Source organism: Lynx rufus, unplaced genomic scaffold (genome assembly GCF_022079265.1).
Source record: "Lynx rufus isolate CCGP_SWC_20201006 ecotype Redwood Valley unplaced genomic scaffold, mLynRuf1.p SCAF_34, whole genome shotgun sequence".
Lineage (NCBI taxonomy): Eukaryota > Metazoa > Chordata > Mammalia > Carnivora > Felidae > Lynx > Lynx rufus.
In genome coordinates, this window is record NW_025814850.1 from 1,548,490 (window position 1) to 1,574,618 (window position 26,129).

General features: G+C 49.7%; 2 protein-coding genes across 6 annotated transcripts in view; one reads left to right on the plus strand and one right to left on the minus strand.

Moving 5' to 3' along the window:
* The first annotated feature begins 740 nt into the window (after nt 1-740).
* On the plus strand, nt 741-4,301 carry RND2 (Rho family GTPase 2). Its single transcript, XM_047093325.1, has 5 exons — nt 741-877; nt 1,363-1,450; nt 2,239-2,348; nt 3,117-3,251; nt 3,497-4,301. The coding sequence occupies exons 1-5, from the start codon at nt 776-778 to the stop codon at nt 3,749-3,751; spliced, it is 690 nt and encodes a 229-aa protein (XP_046949281.1). The 5' UTR covers nt 741-775; the 3' UTR covers nt 3,752-4,301.
* Nucleotides 4,302-17,080: 12,779 nt separating this feature from the next.
* BRCA1 (BRCA1 DNA repair associated) overlaps nt 17,081-26,129 on the minus strand; it is a 58,317-nt gene continuing 49,268 nt past the window's right edge. For 4 of the 5 annotated variants that reach the window (XM_047093520.1, XM_047093519.1, XM_047093518.1 and 1 more), the window contains exons 18-22: nt 25,376-25,459; nt 21,235-21,289; nt 19,589-19,662; nt 19,163-19,223; nt 17,081-18,306 (exon numbers count right to left, since the gene is read on the minus strand). In XM_047093520.1, coding sequence (XP_046949476.1) covers nt 18,161-18,306; nt 19,163-19,223; nt 19,589-19,662; nt 21,235-21,289; nt 25,376-25,459 — 420 coding nt within the window. In that variant the 3' untranslated portion in view covers nt 17,081-18,160. Of the gene's footprint in view, nt 18,307-19,162; nt 19,224-19,588; nt 19,663-21,234; nt 21,290-25,375; nt 25,460-26,129 lie in introns of those variants that run through there. The other variant, XM_047093521.1, reaches the window with a different exon arrangement.

Here is a 26,129-nt window from a genome sequence, read left to right on the forward strand (position 1 = left end):
CCAAAACTTTCCACCCTGAGCCAGGCTGGAGAAAGTCCACACTTGCCTCCTAGTCCAAGCCCTCCGTTAAGCCACCCCAGCCCCAGACTAGGCCGGTCGTTGCCATGGGGACTGGAAGCCATGATGTCACCACTGTCCGGGTGGGTGTGTTGGAGTCCATACCCTCCTATCCCCAAGACTCCCTGCCGGGACGTGAGAGTGGAGGGGTGGGGGCTGAGACCAAACCAAAAAGACTCCCTCCTTCTCCTACCATCTCGCGCCCCCCTCCTGTTCAGGAAGTGGATGGCTGCCCCCGCGCGTGTCCGCACTAGCACACCGGCGTGCACGCGTGGGCACGCAGAAGGCCCGAGCCTCGCGCGTTTGCAGCTTTCACCCTACCCCTCAGAACTTCGCTCAAACTCTGCCCCGCGCCCATCGCCAAAGCAGTCAAAACAGTCAAATAAGCCCGACTCGCCCTGCCCCAAACCCACAGGGGTCCCTCATATCACACCCGAGCGCTGGAACCCGGCTCCCAGCCCTGGCATTCCCCGGGCCCCGCCCGGCTCCTGTGGGCCCCGCCCCCTCCGGCTGCGCTGGCGGGAGGCGGGGCCGGAGGCGCGGCCGTCGGGCTGGGGGCGGGGCAGAGGGGGGGGGCCGCGGCCCCGGGCGGGGGCTCGGCGCGGGCCCGCGAGATGCCGGTGTCGGCGGCCCGAGCGGCTGCAGCTGCAGCGGCGGGGGAGGCGGCAGCGGGGCCCCGGAGGGGGGCTGCGCAGGGGGCCGGCGCGTAGCCGGGACTATGGAGGGGCAGAGCGGCCGCTGCAAGATCGTGGTGGTGGGGGACGCGGAGTGCGGCAAGACGGCGCTGCTGCAGGTGTTCGCCAAGGACGCCTACCCCGGGGTGAGGGACCCGCGTCTAGGGAGGAGGGCGCTGAGGCCGCGGGGGTGGGTGACTAGGGCCCTAGGGACGGACGGAAATGGGTGCCAGGGTAACCAGGGTCGAGAAAGAGGGGCTCGGAGGACCGCGGACCAAGGGAGGCGCTGGGGACTCTGGAAGGACTGCAGAGGATTGGGGTGGGAGGAACTGGGGAGCAGGGAGAGATGAATGGGGCTTCGGAGAACCAGAGGATCCAGGAGGGGACGCTAGGGTAATGTCGGGGGTCCTGGGCATTGGAGAGAGGAAGAACTCGGGGCCGAAGGGACCGGGAGAGGGTCTGGGAGCCTAGCACACATTCCGCTGAGGCAGCCGCTCCCGGGATCTCCCCTTTGCCCAACACCAGACCAACTTGTGTCCAGGGGCCGGGCTGGACGGTGTGTGGGAGTGAGGAGGGCATTTGTCTGGGATGAAGACTGGAGGATCTCATCTTGACCCATCCCTGTCTGCAGAGTTATGTCCCCACCGTGTTTGAGAACTACACCGCGAGCTTTGAGATCGACAAGCGCCGCATTGAGCTCAACATGTGGGACACTTCAGGTAGCCAAGTCCCTGGGGTCACCCTGACTTCCAAGGCCCCTACCCTCACCCATCCCTTGGCTAGACCCTTAGGCTCCAGGTATGCCCAGCCCATCCATCCAATTTTAGAAGGAAGGAAAATCAATTTCCTATTTAAAGCAAGAGAAACTGAGGTAGAGTTTGCAGAGACACATAGAAACCTTGTCTTGAGGGAGGGAGAAAGCCCCGTATCTGATCTTCTCAGCTGGATTCTGCCTACCTGGGAAAGTTGTGAGGAATGGATTCCTTAGGAGGAAGGGCTGGGTTTAGGAAAGGCATTTAGGATTTCTTCGGGGAATGAGGAGCTGCTTCTATAGACAGAAGTATAGAAATCTGAGCTGTCCCAAGCCTGCGCGAGAGCTCTGCCCCTGCCCCTCCCCCTCCTCCAAAAAAGGAGGAGGTTTTTATTTTTACTCAGCTCCCCCGGGGAGGGCTGTAGAAGACGTCAGTCAAAGCTCAGAAAGCACATGCAAAATTTTGAGAATGTGGAGAGATTTCATGAGCTTCTCAAAGACTCAGAAAAGATTAAGAATGATTACTTCTAAAGAAACCCCTAGGGAAGTGGAGAGCTGTTCTCTGCCATCTAACCTCCCTCTGCCAACGCCCCTCCTTGAAGAAACCCAGACTCCTTGATGGGTTCCAATACCTGCTCTCTTCCATCCTCTGCCCCTAGCGTCCCCTGGTCAGGATTGGTAAGGTCTCCCATTCCCTTCCAGGCCTCCCACCCACACAGGACCCTGTCTGTCCCCTCCCTCCCTGTCTTCTCTCAGGTTCTTCTTACTATGATAACGTCCGGCCTCTGGCCTATCCTGATTCAGATGCTGTGCTCATCTGCTTCGACATTAGCCGACCAGAAACATTGGACAGTGTCCTCAAGAAGGTGGGAGCCTGGGGAAGCAGGATGGCTACACTGAGGGGGACCAGAAACCAAGGTTCTGACACAACATGGCCTGGAGGAGGGAGTGATGCCTGGGGCATGGTCATCAGCTAGAGAGTGTGTGAAGCTCTCCTCTTTCCCCATCCTCCTCACCCATCCACCGCTCACCCCCCACCCTTTCTTCCTGGAAGTCAGTCCTCAGAGCTGGATCGAGCATCTAGGGGGAGATAGAGGAGAACAAGGAGAAGTACTCAAGGGATTCCTTATCCATCCTTCCCATCTCCTTGGGTGTGGGAGCCCCAGATGGAGGGGATGGGAATGCTGCTCCGGGAGCTCAGAAGAGCCCTGTGGTCTCCTCTTGAGGCTTCTATTTCCAGGAGAAAAGCCCACGTTGAATGGACAGAAGTCAGCTAAAGCAGCCCTAGTTTCCAGGTGGAGGAAGGGCAGATTGGTCTGTTCCCAGGAACAAATTTGGGACAGGGGGCGGGGATGGGAAGGTTTCAGACTGCTAGACCCTTCATGGCCACTGAGGTAGAAGCAGGGCCCCTGACCCTAGAGCCCCTCCCCAGCCCTTTCCTCCCTCCCCTTCTCCTACACCGCATCCTACTTTCAGCCAAAGGCCACCATCCCTACCTCCTTGCTCACGTGGGGGTGTCCAGATGGAGGGGTGCATGGTTTCTGCATGATGTGAGGAAGGGTGTTCTGGCATGGAGCAGGGTTCACCGTGTGCCTGTACCTACCCTTCCATAACCGTTTTCTTCCCCCAAATAGTGGCAAGGGGAGACTCAGGAGTTTTGTCCCAATGCCAAGGTTGTGCTGGTTGGCTGTAAACTGGACATGCGCACGGACCTGGCCACACTGAGGGAGCTGTCCAAGCAGAGGCTTATCCCCGTTACACATGAGCAGGTGGGACACTTGACCTCTGACCTAGTCCCAGCCTAGACTTCTCACCTCTGCCCCTCTCTATCTCTGATTTGAAAACACCCTGCTTGGCTCATCCCTTGTACTGGCTTCTGACCTATGACCTGATCCCTTGACCTCCCACCCCCCCCCTCCCGCCACGCCACCCCGCACTGCCCTCAGCCTCCCTTGCCCCTTGCTGAGCTGCAGGCTAAGCCCCATAACTTCCTCCATGCACTCCATCCTTCCAGGGCACCGTGTTGGCCAAGCAGGTAGGGGCTGTGTCCTATGTGGAGTGCTCCTCCCGGTCCTCTGAGCGCAGCGTCAGGGACGTCTTCCACGTGGCCACAGTGGCCTCCCTTGGCCGTGGCCATAGGCAGCTTCGTCGTACTGACTCACGCCGTGGACTGCAGAGATCCGCTCAGCTGGCAGGCCGGCCGGACCGGGGGACCGGGACCGAGAGCGAGATACACAAGGATAGAGCGAAGAGCTGCAATCTCATGTGAGGGGCTGGGGCGGGGCCGAGTGTAAGGAGCAGTGGCGAAGGGCTCAATTGTTCCCCTCTGCACCTGGTTCCTGACCTCCTGACTCTGGCAGGGACTTCAGGACAGGCCAAGTGAGGGATTCTCCTGGTCAGGAGAGCTGAAGGCAGAAGGGGCCACCATCCCCACATCCTCATCCCCCTCCTCTCCACAGGAAGCTGAGGAAGCTAGCAGGACAGGGAGCTGGGCTGGGAGCTGGGGGGCAGGGGTGGAGGAAGCTGGCATCAAGTAGTGACTTTGGTTTGAGTCTTAGTATATGAAGGGTGCCTTCCCTCCACACCCCCAGTACCCATATCCTGGCCCTGGCTTCCTTTCCTAAGGAAACTGTCCATTCTGTGACCTTCCCTTTTCCTCTCCTTTCCCTTCCACAGCTGTTCTCACTCATCCTAACCTCCAGGCAACATGCACTAAATTAAAAAGCAAGTTGAGTCCTTCCCCCTTCTACCCACAGTCCTAGCTCCCTCAATCCCTTCCTGCAACTGTCCCCAAATAAAGCCCATGTCCATGGAAAACAGCTGTGGCTTTAGTTTTGTTGCTTTCTAAAAACCCAATCTATCAATCTCTAGCAGCAGGAGGGAAAGTTAGACTTCAGGAAGAACTTTCTTATCTATGCCCATAGTTGGAGCAGAGGAAAAAGCCTTGGGTCAGATTAGCAGTGTCCTTTTAGGAGCCAGAGGTGGGGGAGTGAGAGGTCTTGGGAATATTCATCTCAGTTAATGAGCCAGACAATCCTAAGGCCATTAGGGGTTTTTAAGTGGACTGATGTGCAATTCATTCCTCAGCCCAGCTGGGGCCACCTGCTTGTGTGGGAGGGGTCCTGCTGAAGTGGTCCAGGCCCCTTGCACACCATCTCCATCCCCCAGCTTGAATCTGCTGGTGTCCTGGGAGTTGTCGGGGTAGGGAGAGTATCAAAAGCCTCCACAGCACAGAAGCTGACCCTTCTGTGCAGTGAAATTACTCAAGGAGACAATGGTTTGATTCTGGGGTCCCTTGGAGGTGAGGGCAGGGGCTCTCACCTTCTTTCCATCCTGAGCTCCTTGATGATTTTGGAGGGAACATCAGCCGTGAGTTAGGGTCACTGCCCCCCGCCCCCCCCCCCCCAGAGGGGGAAAGCCAGTGGAGGGGCTGGCCAGAGCTCTTGTTGTCAGGAAAGACAGTACTGGTCTGTTTTCTTGGGAGTCTGGTTTCACATTGTCCTGTATTCCCTCCCTGGCTCTGGTCCCACTGGCCTCTTTTCGGTGACATTCTCCCCCAGTAACCATCCCTGGCCATCCCCTCCCCCCCAGCCCCAGCCAGTCCTTCCAGACACACTCTGGGAGGGCACACAAACCTTATCCTCCCATCTGCTGGGTTCCCCCCTAATTCACAGCCCATCCTTCCCTCGTTCATTCAGTAAGTATGTACTGAATACCAACTGTGTGCCAGACACTGGCTTGGATTCTGAAAGGACCAGTTTCTGTGCTCTGGAGGCCAGCCCAATGAGAGGTATCCCAGGTGTGACAGTACCTTGTCTGTGGGAGCTCCGTACAACTTCAGGAGCCAGTCCTCTGAGCCAGGTCCTGAGGGTTGAAGAGCAGTTTGCCAGGCAGGGAAGGGGTAGGAAAGGCACTCTGGGCAGAGAGGGTACAGCATGTGCAGACACATGGAGATGAGAAGGAATGTGGCACGGTTGGGGCTGCCATGGCGAGGAGGGCAGAAGACAAGGCTGGGAAGGTAGATCAAGGCCACTTCAGGGCCCACAAAGGAGCCAGAACTTCATTCTGGGGATGTGAGGAGGCACCAGGGATTTCAAGCAGAGAATGAAGTGACCAGATTTGGTTTTGGAATGGATGCGTATCTGGATGAGGTGATGGGGGCTGGGGGATTTGGCTCTGAGATGTGTCATTTAAAACAGATTCTCCTTCCCTATGCCAGGGCCCAGTCTTGAGAGGAAAGGAAATCCCACCTACTGCTGGCTCATCAGACACCCCTTTCCCTCCCTGTCCTACAGGACCCTGTCCCAGTCCATCTCAGCTAATCTCAACGATTCTGGGACAGCTTCATGGGTACTGGGCACCCGAACTGAGGTTAGGGGCTGACTCCAGGACCCTCCTCCAGCACCCTGAGGCGTGGATTGGGGCTGCTGGAGAGGGCTGGGGCCCAGCTAGGTGGCTTTCAGTCTGGTCCCAGAGGACTGACCCCTCCCCCACAGGGACCTGCCACACCATCAACTTGGGATTTTGGCCATGGCTTCTTTTCTCCTTTTCGGTTTGATACAAAGCAGACTCAAGCCTATAGCCACCAATGCGCTGAGTGTTTGGGCCTCTCTCTTCTCCCAACTGCCCTCTCCTGCCATGCTCAGGGAATGCAAATGCATTTCAATATCCGCCTAAAGCAAACATAATTAGGAAAACAAATCATTGGGGGGAACCCCCAAAGTTTAATACACTTCCAATACCGCCGGGAACAGATTGTGGTCTCCTCTGCAGGTCTGAGTTGCCAGACGTTTTATTTCCTGGGAGGAGGCTGTACCACTGGGCTGAGGAGCCCAATGGGTGGGAGAAGGGAATGGGGCTGTTTCTAGATCCTCAAAGGCCCCTGAAAGCTGGGGAGGGAACTTTACCCCCACCCCCACCCCAGATGCAGGAGTCAGACCCAGCTTCCTCCTCTGCAGCTGTTTCCCCCACAAATTAGACACCCGTTTGGGAAACAATGTAGCCTCGTTAATCATTTAATGAAATAAACAACTAATCACGCTGAGATGCTGCCAGTGTTTCTTAACCTCACAATCAGCCTGCTCTGGAGGGAGGAGGGAGGAGGGAGAAGGAAGGGGTGGGGGGTAGGGGCAGGGACTGGGTCTAACCCCTGAAATGCTTCAGCTGACTGAGGGTCCTCCCTCTGGGACTCCAGCCTTCCCAGAAGGGACAGTCCCGGAAAGAGCTTGAGATTTGGAGGCAGAGGGCCTGGGTCTCAGCTCTGCCACTTCTTCCCTGGGGAACCTTTGGTGAGGTTCTGCACCTGTCTGACCTCAGTTTGCACACCTGGAAAAGAGCTGAGCACCGCATCTGTCTCATTGTGTTGAGGAAGATTCGGAGAGGAGAACGGATGCAGAAAAGCTGTTCGACCCTTTATAAGTGAACCTTTATTCCTTACAGCTTAGACATCCAGGCCTGACTGCTTCTGATCCGGGCCCAAGGGAATCAGGAAAGGCCTCTTGAAGGGGGTTTCTTATGCTCTGGATTCAAAGGCTGGAGGAAGGCCAAAAGACAGGAAGGGGGAGGTCTCGGTAGATGCTCCCACATCTACCCTGAGGGCAAGAGAGAGCTTTAATGACTCCAAAGGCTGAAGTCCTTTGGCCCCCATTTTTCTGAACTCCCCCATAAACTGAAGTCTCTGGGTGAGAACCCCACGTTGCCATGGTGACCTCACCCCAGATACACTCAGACTGAGTGTACATTGCAGGCTGAGGGAGGTTGGGGGAAAAGGGTCATGTCCCTGAGGTTCCCAGGGGACACCAGGACCCTGGCTGGCAATCCTGGTACAGCTGTCTCCACCTACTCCACACTTGGCTCCCCAAGAAAGGGGTTCAGCTCTTCTGCACTATTCCCCACTTCCCTCTCTGCCAACAAGAGTTCCTTCTACACAGTGCAGCCCTTCTCCCCGCTTTCCCCCCTCCAGCTGAGTTCCCAGGTCTGCCTCCATCTCTAATAAATCCCCCACTCCCTCTCCTCGTGGGTGGGGGTGAGGGTCAGAGGGAGGAGAGGCTCCAGGTCCAGGCGGGTGTGGTGATTCCCAAGCAGCTACCCACCCCAGCAGCCGAAGAAACAAGGGGCACGTACATAAGTGCTCCTCCCCCCAAGAAAATGCTTCTGCTGTTGACTCCTAAATAACAGATGTCTGTCTGCATATTAATGAGATTGGACGAATAATTGGTGAGTTTTTCATTCAGTGTCAGAATGAACCCGGAGGCCTTATGTTCATGCACACAGACACCCACTCACCCCCCGAACTCTCCCCTTCCCCCAGAGCACAATGAGACAGACGCAGATGCTGGCAAGTTTGACCCACAAAGGGGAGGGACAAACAGGGAACTGGGAGGGGGTGTCAGCAGGAGGGAGACCTCCAGGGTCTGGCTAGGTTTGTGGGTTTTCTCCCTCTTGATCTACTGCCTCCCCAGACCCCCAGGGGCCTAAACTTGCATTTGTGAGACTTCACCACCATGCAGAAGGGGCGCAGAGGAAGGTGGGAGCCAGAAGGTAGAGATAGTTGTGGGGAAAGGCAGGTGCAGCCTAGGGGGAGCAAAAAAGCAGTGGCCTCTTTCAGAGAGGTTGTGCCTCCCATGAGCCCAGAATCAGTGGGCCCCGTACCCCGCTTTAGCCCCTATGCCATGGTGTGGGGTGGAAGAACCGGGATATGGGAATTAGACAGCTACCATCTGCCAGCTGGGTGTTCCCAACCTCTCCGAGCCTCTCTTACTCTGTCTCTAAGAATATCTACCTTGCAAGATTGAACAGATGAAATAAGATAAACTATGTCAAGTGTCTGTCATAGTGCCTGGCTTACAATAGGCCCAACACAGGGCACCCGGGTGGCTCAGTAGGTTGAATGTCTGATTCTTGATTTCAGCTCAGGTCATGATCCCAGGTTGTGGGATTGAGTCCCGTGTCAGGCTCCGTGCTGAGTGTAGAGCCTGCTTGAGATTCTCTCTCTCACTGCCTCTGCCCCTCTCCCCCACTCATGCTCTCTCTCTTAAAAAAAAACAAAACAAAAAAAAGGCCCAACACATATCAGTTCTCCCCCCACCTATCTCCCAAACACAGACACACCAAGGCGGTTTCAAAATTGCTGCCTCTACTGCCAGACCCACCCTTGTTAGGGCAGGGGTTAATTAGAAGTTTAGTCATTATCCTGGCTGCCTGGAAATCGGAAGGAAAAGATAGGGGGAAGGAACGAGATGAAATAGACACAGGAGAGAAACTGAAGGAAACCAAGGCCTGGACCAGGAGGAAAGAGACTGCAGCGACACAGAACCACAGGCCAGGAATGGAGAAGGTATTGCAGACAGGTGGAGTGAACCCTGAAATGAGAGGCTGGAATTTAGATCGTACATTTCAAACCCCCCAGTTCTGCCTGGAACTCGACCTCAGAAGTCTCATCCCCTCTTACTGCTTCAGTCTCCTCATCTGTAAGATGAGGGAGTTGCCTTGTTTTCTAAGGTCCCTGCTCAATGTGTAAGAACATGAGATTCCCAGAGGCCTGAGGGAGCAGGGGAGGGGAGGTGGCTACCTCCACACCTACCCCCTCTCTACAGCCCATCAGTCACTCTTGCTCTGTCTCCTCTCTCCCTGGGTAAATGGATCTGCCGCACCAGCAAACAACTGTCCATTGTGTCCTAATGAGGGACGAGCAGGGAAAAGCAATCACTTATGATGCAAATGAGCGGCGGCTGCAGCCTCCCGGCTTTCACTGAGCGCCTCTCTTCTGCCCAGACCCCTGCGCTGCCCCAGTTGGACCTTTCTCCCCAGCCCCAGTTTCCATCTGGTCCTGGAGAAGGAGGGGGAGGCCCAGACTGGCCTTCCCATTGTGCTCACCGCCACTCCCTGCAAGGAGCTTCAACCCTCACAGCGGCCAGGCTTCTCTCCCCACCCCAAAGAGCATCTAGCGCGGCTCAGTTTGTGTTAACTGGGGTGAGATTCACAGGACATACGATGAACCATTTGAAGGTGTACAGTTCCATGGTATTTAGTGCACTCACAAGGTTGCACAGCACTGCCTCTCAGGGCTCGGGGGTCACGCCCCTCTGCCTGGCGCTGCGCCCCCAGCCTCCAGCGACACAGGAAAGCTGTTGAGAAGTCAGCAGAGTCTAGGAGGAATAGAGGCTGGTGCTGAGCTAAAGGCTGGGAAAAGCCCAGAGCCGGCCTGGGAGTGAAGGGGACAAGCCCTGGGCTTTAGGATGGAGCCAGCAGAGAAGATCGAGATTTTGGTGGTGATAGGTAAGATCATCACCACTTTCCCCAGCACAGCCCTGCAGCCTTATCTTTAGGAAATGGTCTCTTGAATTTTTTTTTTTTTCTTCTTCTTCTTAATTCCTCCAGCATCTGGTTAGGAACCGGAGGAGGTCCAGCACAGATCCTGGTTTCCATGGCTTTCATAGCCCCCGTGGGCTTGGGAATGATCCCACAGCAGGTTTCTTACCTCGGCAGCTACACAGGGGCCCTGAGACAGCCCCCAGGGACTCTCTGCCACTAAGAGAGGCCACCCCTCCACAGGCTCCAGGGACAGGCTTCACCAAGGAAAGATTTTCTACTTATCTGGCATTTGGTTTATCGCACAGACCTATAGCCTAACAGCTGGGAAGATTCCCATAAGTTGTAGTTTGAGTTTCCCTTGCTAATATGCACTACATTTTAGCTTTATGTCATTTTCAAGAGAAGATGGCAAACATCTGCTTACCTGTGTGTCTGTGTTACCTTCAGCTTCACTCTCCCCCTACCCCCCACCCGCTGCTTCCCTAATCTAGGACATGTGGTAATGTTTTTAAAAAAACAAAACAAAACTCTTCTGGAATCAACCAGTGCCAACTGCTGCAGCATTGCAGAGAAAAAAAACCTTTACAGGGTCACAAACTTTCTTTCATCTTCTCTGGCCCTTGTCCCCACTCAACAGAAGTCCACACTTCCTTTCTCCCAGACAACATAATGAGGGCATTTTCGTCTGTGTTCTAATGAATAGGGAGTCCCAGGCTAGTAAGTTTCAGCTCTGCCACCAACTCACTGGGTGACCTTTGACAAGGACCTCAGTTTTATCACCTATAAAGTGGGAATAACAATTTTTGTCCTAGCCATCTCCCAGGGAACTAGTGAGGAGGAAGAAATACTAGTTGTGCCAGTGCTTTGAAGTCACAAAGAGATTATCATGAACATCATAATTACTTCTCCAGGGATGGCGGCAGCAGTTTGTGTCTGGAGCATCCAGCCTGGAGGAGGCTTTGCTGGAGGACACATGGAGAGGGGAAACTGATGTCCTCCGTCTGTGTGGGTGTTGGCTTGATTAATCACAAAGGAGAAGGCTTCATGGCAGGCAAAAGAGAATCAAGGCGGGAACCTATAGGTGTGGGCTGAGATGAGGAAGTAATTCTCGGACACTTAGATCTCTTACAGCTTTTGGAGTAAATCGGGGTGCTGGCAAAGTGGGTGGGAAGGACTGAAGGAATTCACACTCCCAGTGGCAGAATGTGACTAGTTTTCCAGGGACTCAAGTGGGGGGGGGAGTGGGGGACCAGCAGTTGGATAAGACCTTCACTCAATGGATCCCTTCATTCATCCGCTAATTCATTCATTCAGCATATACTTTTTGGGTGCCTAACAAGTATCTGCCACATACTGGGGGCTGGGTTCCAAATAAAGATAAAGTGATACTAATCTTCTAAGGACCTTCTAGTCAAATGGACAAAATAGAATATACACACAAATAACTTACTGATGGAAGAAAGTGTCATAAATAAAGCAAACTTCTGAAGTATTCTGTAGGAGGAGAGATTCTGGGCTGGAAGGCTGGTGAAGGTTCTGTGGAAAAGCTGGGATGGACAGGATTGGGCCTGTGGAGATGGAAGAACAGAACTCACCGAGGTCAAGTTACAATGTGGGTGGAACCTGTGGGTCCCCATGTTTGGTGGCCAGGGTGCCTGAGAGGGAGCAGCAGGTGAGGTTCTGGAGAGGTTGGCTTTCAGCTTGGGGTGGATGGTGTAGGAAGACCACATGGGTCAGGGAAATGTATCCTCAGAAGACTTTCCCAACTCCTCTTTGTGGATCGTGTGCTCCTTTCCCCTAGTCCTAGTTCTGCCAGCTGGGGGGGTTCTTATCCAGGCCTTCTGCAATCTCCTGGTTTCTTTTTCACCAGGCCAAATCCTACCCAAGCTCCAGGGGTCAGCTTGAGATGCTTCAACCGGAGGTCCTGCCACACAGCCCCCAGGGGGCTTCTGAACCAGAAGGCCAATTCTGCAAGGGTTTTCTGTGGCTTTCTTGCCTCACCCATTGAATAGTAAGCAATATGAAGGCCAGAAATGGATCTCTTCTCCCCTCCCTTCCACAACCACACATATAGAAGCTATCAAGAACTGGGCTCATAGTCTTCCCTCAATCATTAACCTTATTGTAACTCACCAACTCCTAAGGCTGGTTCCCTGAACAGTTTAGCCTCACACAAATCTATGTCTGCATCAAGGCTTTGCCACCTCCTTTTGTTGTGTGACCCGGGGCAAGTTGCTTGACCTCTCAAAGTGTCATTTTCCTCATTCGTATGTTGGAAATAGCGCATGGCACTTCGTAGGAATGTGGCAAATGATAGTCATTAATGATTATTATTGCCGTTGCCCCCAAGACCTGGCAAGATCAGATGGTCCCCAGAAGCCAGGGCTGGGTTTCCATTTTTCTTCCCTTTCAATTTAATCATCTTCTCCCATCTGCCTCCTTCTGCTTTGTCCTCTTTGGGTCTTTCCTATCCCCCTTGACGGGTCTTGCCTGCTTTCTCCCTCCAGGCCAGCTGTCGCTTCTCCCCTCCGAGTGAGAGCACACTGGTGGCTGGCTCTCACTAGGTGAGGGTTGTCTGTTCACCTTGCTCTCCATCAGTCAATAAAGATAAATTACAAAATCATTTGTTTTATTTGTTCTTGTTACCTTGAGGGCTGTCTGAAATTGCCTTTCTTTAGAAAGCCCCATTTGCATATCTCCACACTGGAGTCAAAGGCTGCAGCTGTGGTTTCACTGCAATTTAAATATTAATAAAATCTCTAGCTGGTTTTTTTAAAGCAGTCTGGCCCTTCTGCTCCTAGGCTGCTAATATAATTTAATCTTTGTCCTTTGCTTTGTATTTATTTAAAGGGCCATTTTGGAGTCAACTGAAGCCAGCTGCTGCAACCTTGTAGTTAAGAACCACTAACTAGCCCATAAACCTTCGTTTTCCTTAAGAGGTACGAGAGCTACCTCTCCCGGAGACAAAATAGACCTCAGGTAACATTTTATACCAATCGGCAGCCCCTTACACTAAGCCAGTGGTTCTCAAACATGAGCTTCCTTCGGATCGGATTGGCTGGGCCCCACTCCCCAGTTTGATTCAGTATGTTGGGAATAAGGCCCTGGAATCTGCATAGCTAACAAATTCCTAGTTGTGGTATTACTCCCCACCCTCCTTCTCCATCAGGGGATCATGGTTTGAGAATCCCTGCACTGAGCTGCTGGTGAAACTGCCTTATTATTCTGGGTCCCTGAAACAAGATCTCCAAAGTTCATCTGTGCCAGTCCTCGTAACTTGTGGGGAGACTTTCCAGTTGTCCGTTCCTTCCAGACCCTCCAACCATTGCTTAGGTTTTCCTGATCATTCGGACTCATTTCAGGATCAGCACCCTCTGCATCTCCCCAGGGCTGCTCTCTACAGGAGCTGGCTGTCTCCAGTTCTCCTTAATTTTCTATTTGCCCAGATTAATTTCTCTAATTTTCCCCTTGTTACGGGCAGATTTACAGGCTGTGTGAGGGAGCCAAACCAAGCATCACTGAAGTACGGTGGTAACAGGGCCTCTGGCTCAGCCATTCCACAGACTTTGACAAGCAAGCTCCCTCTGTCTCTGGCTAGCAAGCCCTCCTCTTGGGTTTCTGTGGGTAGATCTGTAGCTCCCCTCACGCTGCCCTTCTTCCTGTGCCGCCTGCCTCTGGGGCCTTGCTTATCTGCTCTTCGCAGCCTTCACAGGAGACATTCTGGGCAGCTTGGCTCCTTCCGCTCCAACCATCCCAACACTGATTCCTTTCTTTTTCTTCTGCATGTTTTTGAGTCGATACTTTGTTGATGATTCGGGTTGCATTTGGGGGGGGGGGGAGATAATCTATGGAGCTCTTCTTTAGGTCCCCTCCCTGCACCTGCATGATAATCCCTCCTCTTCTCCTGCCTTTCCAGCTCCTTTGCAGAAGTTCATTTCTGAGATAACAGCAACACAGGAACTAGTTCCCCAAATGCTTCTGGGCCCAGAGAGGGTTAGATTGTGGGATGGAGAAGGGAGAGGCCATCTTAAAGCCAGAGGTCAAAGGAGCAAGTAGATTTGCTCCATCATCAGATAAGTTTTTTTTAACTTTAATGTTTATTCATTTTTGAGAGAGAAAGACAGAGTGCGAGTGGGGAAGGGGCAGAGAGAGAGAGGGAGACACAGAATCCAAAGCAGGCTCCAAGCTCTGACCTGTCAGCACAGAGCCTGATGTGAGGCTCGAACTCGTGAACCATGAGATCATGAGCCTAAGTGGGACACTTAACTAAGCCACCCAGGTGGCCACACAGATAAGACTCTTAAACCCAGCTAGGCATCATGAGGCCAGGGCCAGAAGCTGACTTCCGGAAAAGGTTACGCAGAGCTGAAAAACCGGATGGGTGTGTGTGTGGATATCTGTTAGGAGACCTCGAGAGATCATTACAGAAAACTTTGAATGTGTCTCAGTCATCCCTGCTTTTTCCCAAGATTCCTGGGAAGGCATACTATATTACATGGATGCGGCTTTTCTACCAACCTGTCAGTGACTGGACACCCCCAGGGTGTCACTGGAAATGAGACATCCCTGACTGAAGACTGGGCCAGTAGCACTTGCTTCCCACCTGCCCTTAGGTTATCTAGACCCAGGGACTCCCTGGTGGGCTGCCATGAGCCCTGGAGAGGTGGTGCCATACGTGAGGCTGGACTGGAAGTTTTTTTGTTTTTGTTTTTTTGGGCTTTTTTTAAATTTGATTTGATTTGATTTGATTTTGATTTTTTTAAAGAAAAATTTTTTTAATGTTTATTCATTTTCGAGAGAGAGACAGAGAGAGAGCAGGGGAGGAGCAGAGAGAGAGGGAGACACAAAATCTGAAGCAGGCTCCAGGCTCTGAGCTGTCAGCACAGAGCCTGACGCGGGGCTCGGACCCACGAACTGTGAGATCATGACCTGAGCTAAAAGTCAGACGCTTAACCAACTGAGCCACCCAGGAGCCCCATTTTATGATTTTATTTTTAAGTAATCTCCACACCCAATGTGGAGCTCAAACTCACAACCCAGAGATTAAGAGTCGAATGCTTCACCGACTGAGCCAGCCAGGCACCCCTGAACTGGAAGGTTTTAGTCACTGAAAGATAAGCAGTCATGACACAGGATGGATGGAGGTGGAAACAGGTAGCCATGAGCCAATCCTGTCAGTCCCTTTGCCGAGGGCTGCTTTCCCAGGGAGAGCTGCCACTGGGAAGCAGGAACATTCTATTGCGTCCCACCGTGGCCCCAAAGAGAGTCTAGAGAGTGTTAATTCCTCTCACAAACCCCTCTTCTCCCCAAATTCCCTTGAGGCTTGAGCCAGTGCCTCTGACCCAGGACAGCAACTGATGTGGGTGGGCAGGGTTCAGATTCCCAGGTCGTCACTTACTAGCTGTGCAAACTCTGAGCAAAATCTTCTACTTCCCATTGTCATTCTTCAAGCGAGGTGACAAATACTTCCTAGGGCTGTGATGAAGACTCCATGAGATAAACATGTCATAATGCCAGTTTGTTCCATTTTCTTCACTCTCCCCTCACCCACCCACCCTGTTTACAAATGTGGCAGTGCTGAATCATGTGAGGATTTAATTCTCTTTGCCTCAAAGAGGATCCTACTCTCTGAACATGTGAAGACCAAAAAATGATGATACAGACTCTTATCTGTGGATTAAGTATGTTAAATAGGAGTGGTTGTCAGGAATCTCAAGATACCCTCCCCAGATTCTTGTCCCCTGGTTATTCAAACACTAATCTAGGTCCCGAGGTGAAGGGGCTCTGCAGCTGTGATTAAGGTTATGGACCTTAAGATATGGAGATCACCCTGGATTACCTAGTGGGCATGATCTAATCACCTGAGCCCTTAAAAACAGAAATTTCTGGGGCGCCTGGGTGGCGCAGTCGGTTAAGCGTCCGACTTCAGCCAGGTCACAATCTCGCGGTCCATGAGTTCGAGCCCCGCGTCGGGCTCTGGGCTGATGGCTCAGAGCCTGGAGCCTGTTTCCGACTCTGTGTCTCCCTCTCTCTCTGCCCCTCCCCCGTTCATGCTCTGTCTCTCTCTGTCCCAAAAATAAATAAACATTGAAAAAAAAAATTAAAAAAAAAAAACAGAAATTTCTCAGGATGCCTGGGTGGCTCAGTCAGTTAAGCATCCAACTCGATTTTGGCTCAGGTCATGATCTCATGGTTCATGGGATTGAGCCCTGCATCGGGCTCTGTGCTGGCAGCGTGGAGCCTGCTTGGGCTTTTCTCTCTCCCATTCTCTCTGCCCCTCCCCTGCTTGTACTCTTTCTCTCTCAAAATTAATAAACATTAAGAAAAAAACCCAGAGGGGTCCCTGGGTGGTTCAGTCAGTTAAGCGTCCGACTTCGGCTCAGGTCATGATCTCACGGCTCATGGATTCAAGCCCTGAGTTGGTCTCTGTGCTGACAGCTCAGAGCCTGGAACCTGCTTCGGATTCTGTGTCTCCCTCTCTCTCTGCCCCTCCTCCACTCGCTCTCTGTCTCTGTCTCTCTCTCTCAAAAATAGATAAACATTAAAAATTCTCTGGCAGGAGTTAGATCTGGCAGTCAGAGAGATGAGGAAGGGGAAGTCAGAGAGACTCCAAACATGAGAAAGCTTTGACCATGGTTGCTGGCTTTGAAGATGGAGGTAGGGGCTGATGAGCCTAGGAATGTGGAAGAAGCTAAGGATGACATCTGGTCAACAGCCAGTCATTAAACAGGGATCTTAGTCCCACAACTGCAAGGAACATTCTGGCCAACAACATGAAATGAGCTTGGAAGCTGATTCATCCCCAGAGCCTCTAGAAAGGAACACAGCCTTGTTGCCTTGATTTTGGTCTTGTGAAACTAATCAGTTGAGCCAACTCGGCTTTCTGACCTACAGAACTGTGAGACAGGGGCGCCTGGGTGGCTCAGTCGGTTAAGCGTCTGACTTCGGCTCAGGTCATGATCTCACAGTTTGTGAGTTCGAGCCCCGCATCAGGCTCTGTGCTGACAGCTCGGAGCCTGGAGCCTGCTTAGATTCTGTGTCTCCCTCTCTCTCTGCTCCTCCCCCCCATTCATGCTCTGTCTCTGTCTCAAAAATAAATAAAAATTAAAAAAAAAAGAACTGTGAGACAATAAATGGCTCTTATTTTAAGCCACTAGATTTGTGACAATTTGCAATGGCAGAAATAGAAAATATGATAGGTACCAAAGCCCCCTTGATAACGCTAGGAGTTGGTACGAGGGTCTGAGCAAATCTGTAGCTGTAAGCTTCAAGAAGTCATGCTTGGTGAAAGTGAAAGCAAATTTATTTGCAGGTGAACAGCAACAACATTTACAAAATGTATTTTGTACAGTCAAGTCTGCACTGCCCTCACACACTAGGGGGCTAAGGAAGACCTAGTCCTTCCAACAGCCATAAACAGGCCTGGATAATGAGTTTATGAAAAACACTTTCTCTTCCTTCAGCACACAAAATTATTTATGAAGCTGTACAGTTCGGCAATAGGAAGCAAAAAGAAGAAAATTACCTCAAGGAAAGCAACAGCTCCTTTCCTGGTGGGAGCCATCATTTTATAGACATGAAATATCCCTGTCAGAGATCTTGTATTTCAAGAAGAATGGGTGACATCAGAGCTACAACAATAAACATTGTATTTATTTCTAATGCGGAATTAGAAGACCCTCTTTGGACATCAGTTCTTGAAAAGATTCTGCTATTTCAGAGCATATCAGTGCTAAGAAATCTTTTAGAAATCTGGATTTCTAAAGGGCAGGACGACTCCCTTTTCCTCAAACCTCAAGGTTCATATTTATATCCATTACCTGCCTCTGAATCCCTCCAGGCCCCCACCCAAGCTCCATCCACTCCAACATTTGAGAGCCGCCCAAGGGCTGTTCTGATTTTAAGTCACATCACAGATTTCCCCAAGTACTTGCTTCCCACTGAAGGGTCTAACTCTTGGCCTTTATGAACACAGGATTTTAGGGAAGCAAACTTAGGGAGACCAGCTATTCTCCTGAGGCCAGCCATTCTGTGCCTCCAGCTCTAAGCCAACATCCCCAGTACGAAGAATAGGGCTGATAAATAATGAATCAGCATCTTGCTCAATTGGCGGCGTTTAAATGGTTTTAAATTCTTTTCAGGTGAAAAATTACCACAATTTTGTGCTCATGGTAGATTTCAAAGGGAGACTTGAAGCAGAAAATCTTTAAGGGCCCCTTGCATACCAGAATTTCTTCTCAGGCTGATGTCTATAAAATATTCAGTAACCGGGACTGTGGAAAGACTGAAGAGGAGCTCCCAGGGCCTGGAAAACGACTGCTTCTTACGATCATTCTTGGGGTCCTGTGGTGACAGGCCCTATACACTACACACATGGCTGGCTGAGGTCAGCAGTAGCTCTGGGAATCTGGGGGATCAGGTAGGTGTCCAGCTCCTGGCACTGGTAGAGGGCTACACTGTCCAATACCCACTCTCGGGTCACCACAGGTGCCTCACACATCTGCCCAATCGCTGGGGACAAAGAATGCAAACAGAAATTAGTCAATTCACATTTTCCCAGGCCAGACTCTTGTCAATCTACTCCTGGGGACCTGGTTGTATGAGTTCACAGCGTTACTCAGGTAGGTGCAAAACGGTTGATCTTAAGTAATGCTTCAGGACATAGGACCTTATTTAGAAGCCTGAGGAGTGACTGCTGGTGAAAGCCTACAGCCTCTGGCAACTTTAGTAACATGAGCTCCAATCTGTTAAAGGAAGTCACCAGAGAGCAAAACAGCATTGCAGTTTAATGGTTTTGCAACATCTTAGGAGAGAAAGCAAAACATGATAAGCGCGATCACATCTGTGTGAAATACATGTGTGTACATACATACACACGCATGCCTCGTAGAATTTTACCATCACCATCTTCAAGTGGTGAGATTACTGGGATTATTCTGTTGTGTTTGTGTTCATTTATATTTTATGTGATGAACATTAATTAATATTTAACCTCCACCAATGGAAATAGTTCATGCCTTACTTTTATAACACAAAAGACACCACAAAAACTTTTGAAAAGTCATTTTAGGCATGCATGCATGCATACATGCATGCATTCATTCATTCAAATATTCATTGAGCACCTAGAAGATGCTGAGAACTGTGCTAATCAAACAATGGGTGACCTGTGGTGACCCAAACTCATCACACAGATCCCATATGTCATAGGCACATTCCTATGGCCGTCTAAAGCCCCACACAGGTGCACCATCTACTCCGGTTGATCAAATCAGGACATTTAGACCTAAGATGACCATAGTCTTCATACTTAACCTGGGCCCTGCAACCCATACTCCTCTGGACAAAGGCTTATAGCAAGACTTACCATGGAAGCCACTGTCCTCTGTCCAGGCATCCGGTTGCACGACCACAACTGGGTGAGTAGCCTGTATCCCCGGGAAGGAAACAGCATTGACGGTATCAGAGCAGAGCTTTTAGAACAGTCACTTCACCATTTCTTGACGGTTTGCTGAAGCAGACTAGTTTAGGTGCAACCACAGAAAGGAGGGGGATGGGCACACGGCAAAAAGGAAGGGTTGGAGGGAGAGTCTTCCCTCAATAAATTAAATACTCGGAGAACTCAAGCCCTTACTCATCCTCCACAGATGGCATCTTCTGGCACTGGTACATGGTCAGAGAAGATTCAGGGCAGACAGGCTTCTGAGGTCCACTGGCAGGGTTCGTAGGGATGGATGGGTACCAACCAGCCTTGCTCAATCATAGGACAGATATTTGGCAGGGCATCACTTACCTTGCTGAGAGTGAATAACGAAGGCCTCTTCACCACAGAAGCCCCACAGAGGCGCACCATCCACTCTAGTTGATCTAAATAGCACACACAGACCTAAAATCACCACAGTACTCTACACACTTAACCTGTGCCCTCTACCCCATGCTCCTCTGGCTGAAGGCTTACAGCAAGACTTCTCAGTGGAAGACTCTCCACCTCTCTGCTCCAAAAGGACAGAGAGGCCTTGACCTAGAATCTATACCAGGTATGGATTCTAAGTCAATTTGCCACCAATATGCTACCTACTCTGGTTATTGGTCCCCAAAAGGCCACTTGGCAGATAAGGTTTGACAGTCTCTCAAATAAAACACTTTGGAAGAAAAGAATCCAAGATCTAATTTCCCTTAAATTGCTAAATTGCTGGCTAAGATACTGTGAAAAAATGCTCACTTGCCTTCCCTCCCTCTCTGCCTAATTCTGTGTTGGTAATTGATAACCACGGCCACCAAGAGCACCATACTTGGTGGTAATTACTGTAAATGTCAAGAGACAGGAAGATAATTCATTCAGTAAAAAAAAAAATACACATCATCCTGGACAGAGACTCAGCACATCAGTGGGGAAGGGCTACGTGCTGAGCTGGAATCAACACATTCGGGGGAACAGAAACCAAAAGGGATTATACAGATGTTCCCCTTGCACCTGGAAAATCAGCAGAACCGACCAATGAATGGCTTCTGGGCCTCTCTGGGGATTGCTGAGGTGCTCCTATTTGTCTGAATAAACCGAGGTCAACAGACTCATCTCTAAAATGATACCTGCTAGAGACCTGGTTTTCATTACACCAAAGAACAAAAACACTGAGAAATCCTCAAGTGGCACTTGGAAATTTCATAAAAATCCAATCAATAACCAATAAAGAAGACAGAAGCAAAATTACTTTGCCAGGCCCTCTTGGGGCTGCTCATCTGTCCCTGACTAGATGCCAAGGCCATCTTCTGAGGAGCAAGAGAACCTGATCCCTGGGGTGGAAGGGGGCACAGAAGCAAAGGTGGGCGGACTTTGTTTTGAAGAGAACAAACCAAACCTATACACATACCAGGGCCTCAGCGCTACACACTGCAGAGTTGAGTCCCACAGCACTCCTAAACATAACATCACATTCAATGTCAAAGTTAATTAGAAAATGTTCATGCAGAGTCTTCCCCTGCCTGCTCTGGGCCTGTGTGGGGCCCCAGGCCCACAGGGCTTATGCAGCCGCTGTGTTTGCTTCTTAGTATCAAATGAAGATGGTGCAGGAAGAGCAGAATTCCTTCTTAACATTTACAAATCTGAAAGGTATCTTCTCCCTAACTTATGACTTCCCTCCTTTCTTAAAGCAAAGGGCAAGAAGGGCAGCTCTACCCCACTTGAGCATAGAACACTGCATCCTAGAACCTAACTTTTCACTGACTTCTAGCTCTCAGGAAGGGGCACAGGGCTGTTTTTTTGCCACAGGGTAACGTTTAAGCACAGTTTTGCCTGACGGGTGGTAGAGAAATAGAAAAACCTCTAGAACACCTCACCAACCTGAGGAACCCCCTTAAAAGGGATGGCCTCTCCTGTAACACTTTACCATGTAAGGGGAAAGGCTGGTGCTGGACTCACCACTTCTCCCGGTCTCTTACCTGTGGGCATGTTGGTAAAGGGCCCATAGCAACAGATTTCTAGGCCCCCGAAGATCTGGGAGAAGAGTGGCACAGAAGGAGGAAGGGAAAGAAACACCAATTATAAAAGAGTATGCATTTTATAAAAAACAGCATAAAGAGACTCTCGAAAATGAAGGACTTTCTTTTTTCTTTACCACCTGATAACTTCTGCTATGTCCCGGAGACAATCAGTGTAATGTCAGAACGTGGATGGATTTTAGAGAACTTTTTTTTTTTTTAATGTTCATTTATTTTTGAGACAGAGAGAGACAGAGCATGAACGGGGGAGGGTCAGAGAGAGAGAGGGAGACACAGAATCTGAAACAGGCTCCAGGCTCTGAGCTGTCAGCACAGAGCCCAATGCAGGGCTTGAACTCAGGAACCGCAAGATCATGACCTGAGCCTAAGTCGGACGCTTAACTGACTGAGCCACCCAGGCGCCCCTTAGAGGACTTTTTAAAAGTGTGTGAGTAATCGGTCCACACTACGGTCACTCTTTGTTATTCAGAGGCTGAGCTTTCCACTTCGCCACCAATCAGGCCCGGGCTCCTTCCTGGTGACTTCATTTCTCGTTAGAGGCCCAAAAAACCTGGGCCTTCTTTATATTTAATAAAAGTCTTGGATGGCTAGATATTCAAGCTTTTAGCTGCAGTTTGGTGTTTTTATGCAGACTTGGTACATCAATACTAACCATAATTCTAACTGTCAGAGAGGTCTATGTTGATTTTACATGCTCTTTTTCTCCTCTTTCTCTGGTCTCTGAACATCTGTTCCTGCCTTCACACTGCTTTAAGAACAGCCATTGTTCCTTTAGGCAACCTAAACCATTTTTAATCTAGAAGTTTATCTAATCTAGAAGTGAAGCCTGGTTCTGCCTCTCCTCATTGAGCTGACCTGACTGCCTGGTTTCCAGGAGACACAGATTATACTGTGCCTCCAAGGTGCCTCTTCCACTTACATACAGTGCTGGCTGGCACTGCCCAAAAGAACTTTCTGTGATGATGGAAATGTTCTCTATTTGTGTTAATAAGGTGCCCAAGTCACATGTAGCTACCAAGGTCTTGAAATGTGGTCACGGTGGGTGAGGACCTACACTTCCTATTTTATTTAGTTTTAGTTATCTAAATTTCAAAACGGCGGCATGTGGCCGGTGGCTATGGTGTTGGACAGGCAAATTCTTACACACGAATTGGCACAGATTCTTAGGCAAGCACTAGCATATCATTTAAAAGAAATCTCAAGTTGTATCAGTTGGCTGGATAGATACCATTTGGGTAAACATCATTCTCTTGACCCTCTTTCTCCCTATTCCACTAAAAAGACTGCCTAGGCCTGGAACTCACCTTGTTTAAATAAGAGAGATGGGGGTACAGAAAACTCAGGAGCTAAAAACTCATCATGGCCTTTTACGAAATGAGCCTCCCCACCCCCATTTTAACTACAGCCAAAGGAATAAGAAGAGCAGCAGGACAAGTCTGTTTCTGTTTTAAGTGACAGCCTCCATATATGCCATTCTCAGTATCTGTATGAATAAACTGCATCCCCAACCTGTTGACAGGATCTAGATGCTCATAATGCTAAAAGCTGTCCCCAAGCAGCCGTCTGGAGCCCAACATTGCTGTGAAAAGTACAAAAGATTAGGAATTTTTGTATCCAAGCTGACACTCACTGATGAGGATGGCTAGTTAGGAGATGAGTTTAGAAATCTGAAGTTTCACTTCTACAACTACAAATACATTTCTCTTCCACAGGAAAATATTACAGTGACATTTAGTATTTTCAGAACATCATTACTTTGACCGGGCACCTTCCATCACTGCCATCCCAAATTTAGGGAAAACTCTCAAACGCTGGAATTTCCTTTGAAGGAGGAAGAATCCGGTGCTAATTCGGCCTTGCGTACAGTGGAATAAAAACAAATGGCTGGCTCACACAGAACTCCCCTGGAGTGAAGGCAGAAGCAGAAACAGGGCCAATAGCTTTCCTTGGCATCTGGAAGTTACTCGATAGGTTCAGAGGGTGGGGATGGGCTCAAGGGTTCAGAGCTCTCCCAAAGCAGTTTTCCCTAGAAAATCTCCTCCACTGGTTCTTTCTCAAGTTCTATAAAGGGACAGACAGTGCTCCGTATGGGGATGTTCTAAAATGCCCATTTAAAAAAGGAAGAAAAAAAGGCAAACTTTTAAAAAAGAAGAAATGCAGACTAGGCATGGAAGTGCTCAGTCAGTGACCTGAGAAAGCAGCAGGTTCAGGCCTGACAGGCAGATGCAAAACCATGCTTGGACTTCTCCCTGACAGAGAGACAATGTTTTGCCTCCATAATCTGCTACAGTGTGATCTGGGAAAAATCATGGAGTCTTCCTGGGCCTCTAGGCCTTCATTTGTAAAACTGTTAGAATAACCTATTTTTTCCTCTGTGAAATCTATGACTTTCCAAGAAACTATGGTATTGTACATTTAAGATTTTTTAAAAGTATATATGTATGTATATATGTATGTATTTAATCTCTGACCCAACATGGGGCTTGAACTCATGACCCCAAGTTCAAGAGCTGCATGCTCTTCCAACGGAGTCAGCCAGGCACCCCTAGTATTGTTTCTTTTTTAAGATTTAAAAAAAAGTTTATTATTTATTTTTGAGAGAGATAGTGTAAATGGGGTAGGGGCAGAGAGAGAGGGAGACAGAGAATCCCAAGCAGGCTTCACACTGTCACCACAGAGCTCGATACTGGGCCCGAACTCACAAAACCGTGAGATCATGACTGAGCTGAAACCAAGAGTCAGACCCTCAAATGACTGAGCCACCCAGGTGCTCCTCTTTTTAAGACTTCATTTCATTTCATTTATTTATATTTGAGAGAGAGAGGGAGAGAGAGAGAGAGAGAGAGAGAGAGAGATAAAGAGAGTGTGCATGTGTGTCTGAGCAGGGTAGAGGGGCAAGAGAGAGAGAGAGAGAGAGAGAGAGAGAGAGAGAGAGAGAGAGAATCTTAAGCAGGCTCCATGCTCAGTGCAGAGCCCGACACAGGGGTCAATCCCACAACCCTGGGATCATGACCTGAGCTGAAATCAAGAGTTGGATGCTCAACCAACTGAGCCACCAGGTTCCTCAAGATTTTATTTTTTGTTTATTTTTGAGAGTGAGAGTGCACATGCACAGGGGGTCGGGGTGGGGGGTGGGGGCAGACAGAGGGAGACAGAGGATCTGGGTCCAAAGCGGGCTCCACAGTGAGACAGCGGAGAGCCCAATGTGGGGCATAAACTCATGAACTGTGAGATCATGACCTAGCCGACGTCAGATGCTTAACTGACTAAGCTACCCAAGAGTCCTAAGAGTTTACTGTTTTAAGTAATCTCTACACCCAACGTGGGGCTCAAACCTATAACCCTGAGATCAAGAGTCGCATGCTCCACGGACTGAGCCAGCCACATGTCCCAAGAAACTATGGTATTGTTAAGAGCTCAGATTCTGGAGCTTGACTGCATGAGTTCAACTAGTCATGGGTTCCCAACTAGCTCTGTGAGCTTGGGCAATTTACTCAATCTCTCTGAGCTTTTAATTTTCTCATCTATAAAATAGGTATAATTATAGTATACACCTCATAGGGCTACTGTAAAATTGTTAATTAGTTAAAATATGATCGAGTGTTTAGAGCAGACCCTAGCATACGGCGTAGGTTATAAAGATGTTAGCTACTGATTAACAAACACTTTCTCTTCTGTGCTTCCACAGACAGCACTGTACATCCCCCTCACAGCAGTGACCACATTACCTTAGAGGAAGACACCACAGTGAAGTGGAAAGAGCAACGGCCTTAGATTCACATCTGTTTCAAATTCCAGCTCTGCCCCTTATCAGCTGAGTTTTGAATCCTAGACTGGGGTCCAAAGTACATAGCTTCTCTACACGTCTAAGCTCCTTCATTCATAAAATGGAGATAATACTTATTTACCTTATTACAGGGCTAGGACAACTAAAAAAGAGCCTACATGGAAGCACTAGTTAGAACTCCAGCAAGTGAGTATCCAGTGCCCCTCACAGATGAATGAGACCATCTCTACCAAGGGGACTGGAATGCAGGGGTATGGGTGGGGTTTTTGACAACAAGGCAGAGGGGGACTTTACCTTTCTGTCCCGGGATTCTCTTGCTCGCTTCGGACCCTGGTGGTTTCTTCCATTGACAACATCTCCTCTGACTTCAAAATCATGCTGGAAAAAAACCAACGCACACCACAGGGATCAGAAAGAGAAACCTCCTTCAATGGAAGTGGAGTGGATAAGTCGTATTAAGGAATTCAGTACTGTCAAATTTTGACAACCCTACTCCCACCCCCCAAAATCATTCTTTTTGGTGGACTGAATGAAATGACCAGCATCTCAGCTGCTGAAATCAATTCACTGAAGTAAATCTTTGTGGGCAGAAATTAACAATTGGCTTTTCACCTCATTGGGACTTAACGTATTTTAATTTTTAACATCTATCTCTTCTCAAAACATTCACTTAGCATTTAGATTAAACTGCTAATACTGTGCTGTTATAAAGATAACTGGAGAATTCCTGATCTCTTAAATCAACTGTGTATTACCATCTAAAGAAATAAGGGCTTCTCAGATTTCCATTGAGAGATTTACAGTTAATGAGACCAAAATGATAAAATATAGATTTAACCCAGTAAAGAAAGTTAGAGGCTTTTCATAATCACTATTTTGACTGGTCAAGGACAAGGAAGTAAAGAATAATGTGACTGGGGAGGTTAGAGCTTTTGGGAGAATTTTGGGGAAGAATGCTCGGGAACAATTCTGACTGACACTTGATTGTAGGGAAGACAAAGTCATGAGTGTAACTACAGGCTGTTATTAGAGGAAAGAACACTTAACA

What these genes read in the sequence shown, in the direction of transcription:
- RND2 (XM_047093325.1), top strand. Translation starts at nt 776, where the DNA reads ATGGAGGGGCAGAGCGGCCGCTGCAAGATCGTGGTGGTGGGGGACGCG. An exon ending in CAACATGTGGGACACTTCAG is followed by an intron (nt 1,451 to 2,238) that starts GTAGCCAAGTCC and finishes GTCTTCTCTCAG; the next exon opens with GTTCTTCTTACTATGATAAC. An exon ending in TGGACAGTGTCCTCAAGAAG is followed by an intron (nt 2,349 to 3,116) that starts GTGGGAGCCTGG and finishes TCCCCCAAATAG; the next exon opens with TGGCAAGGGGAGACTCAGGA.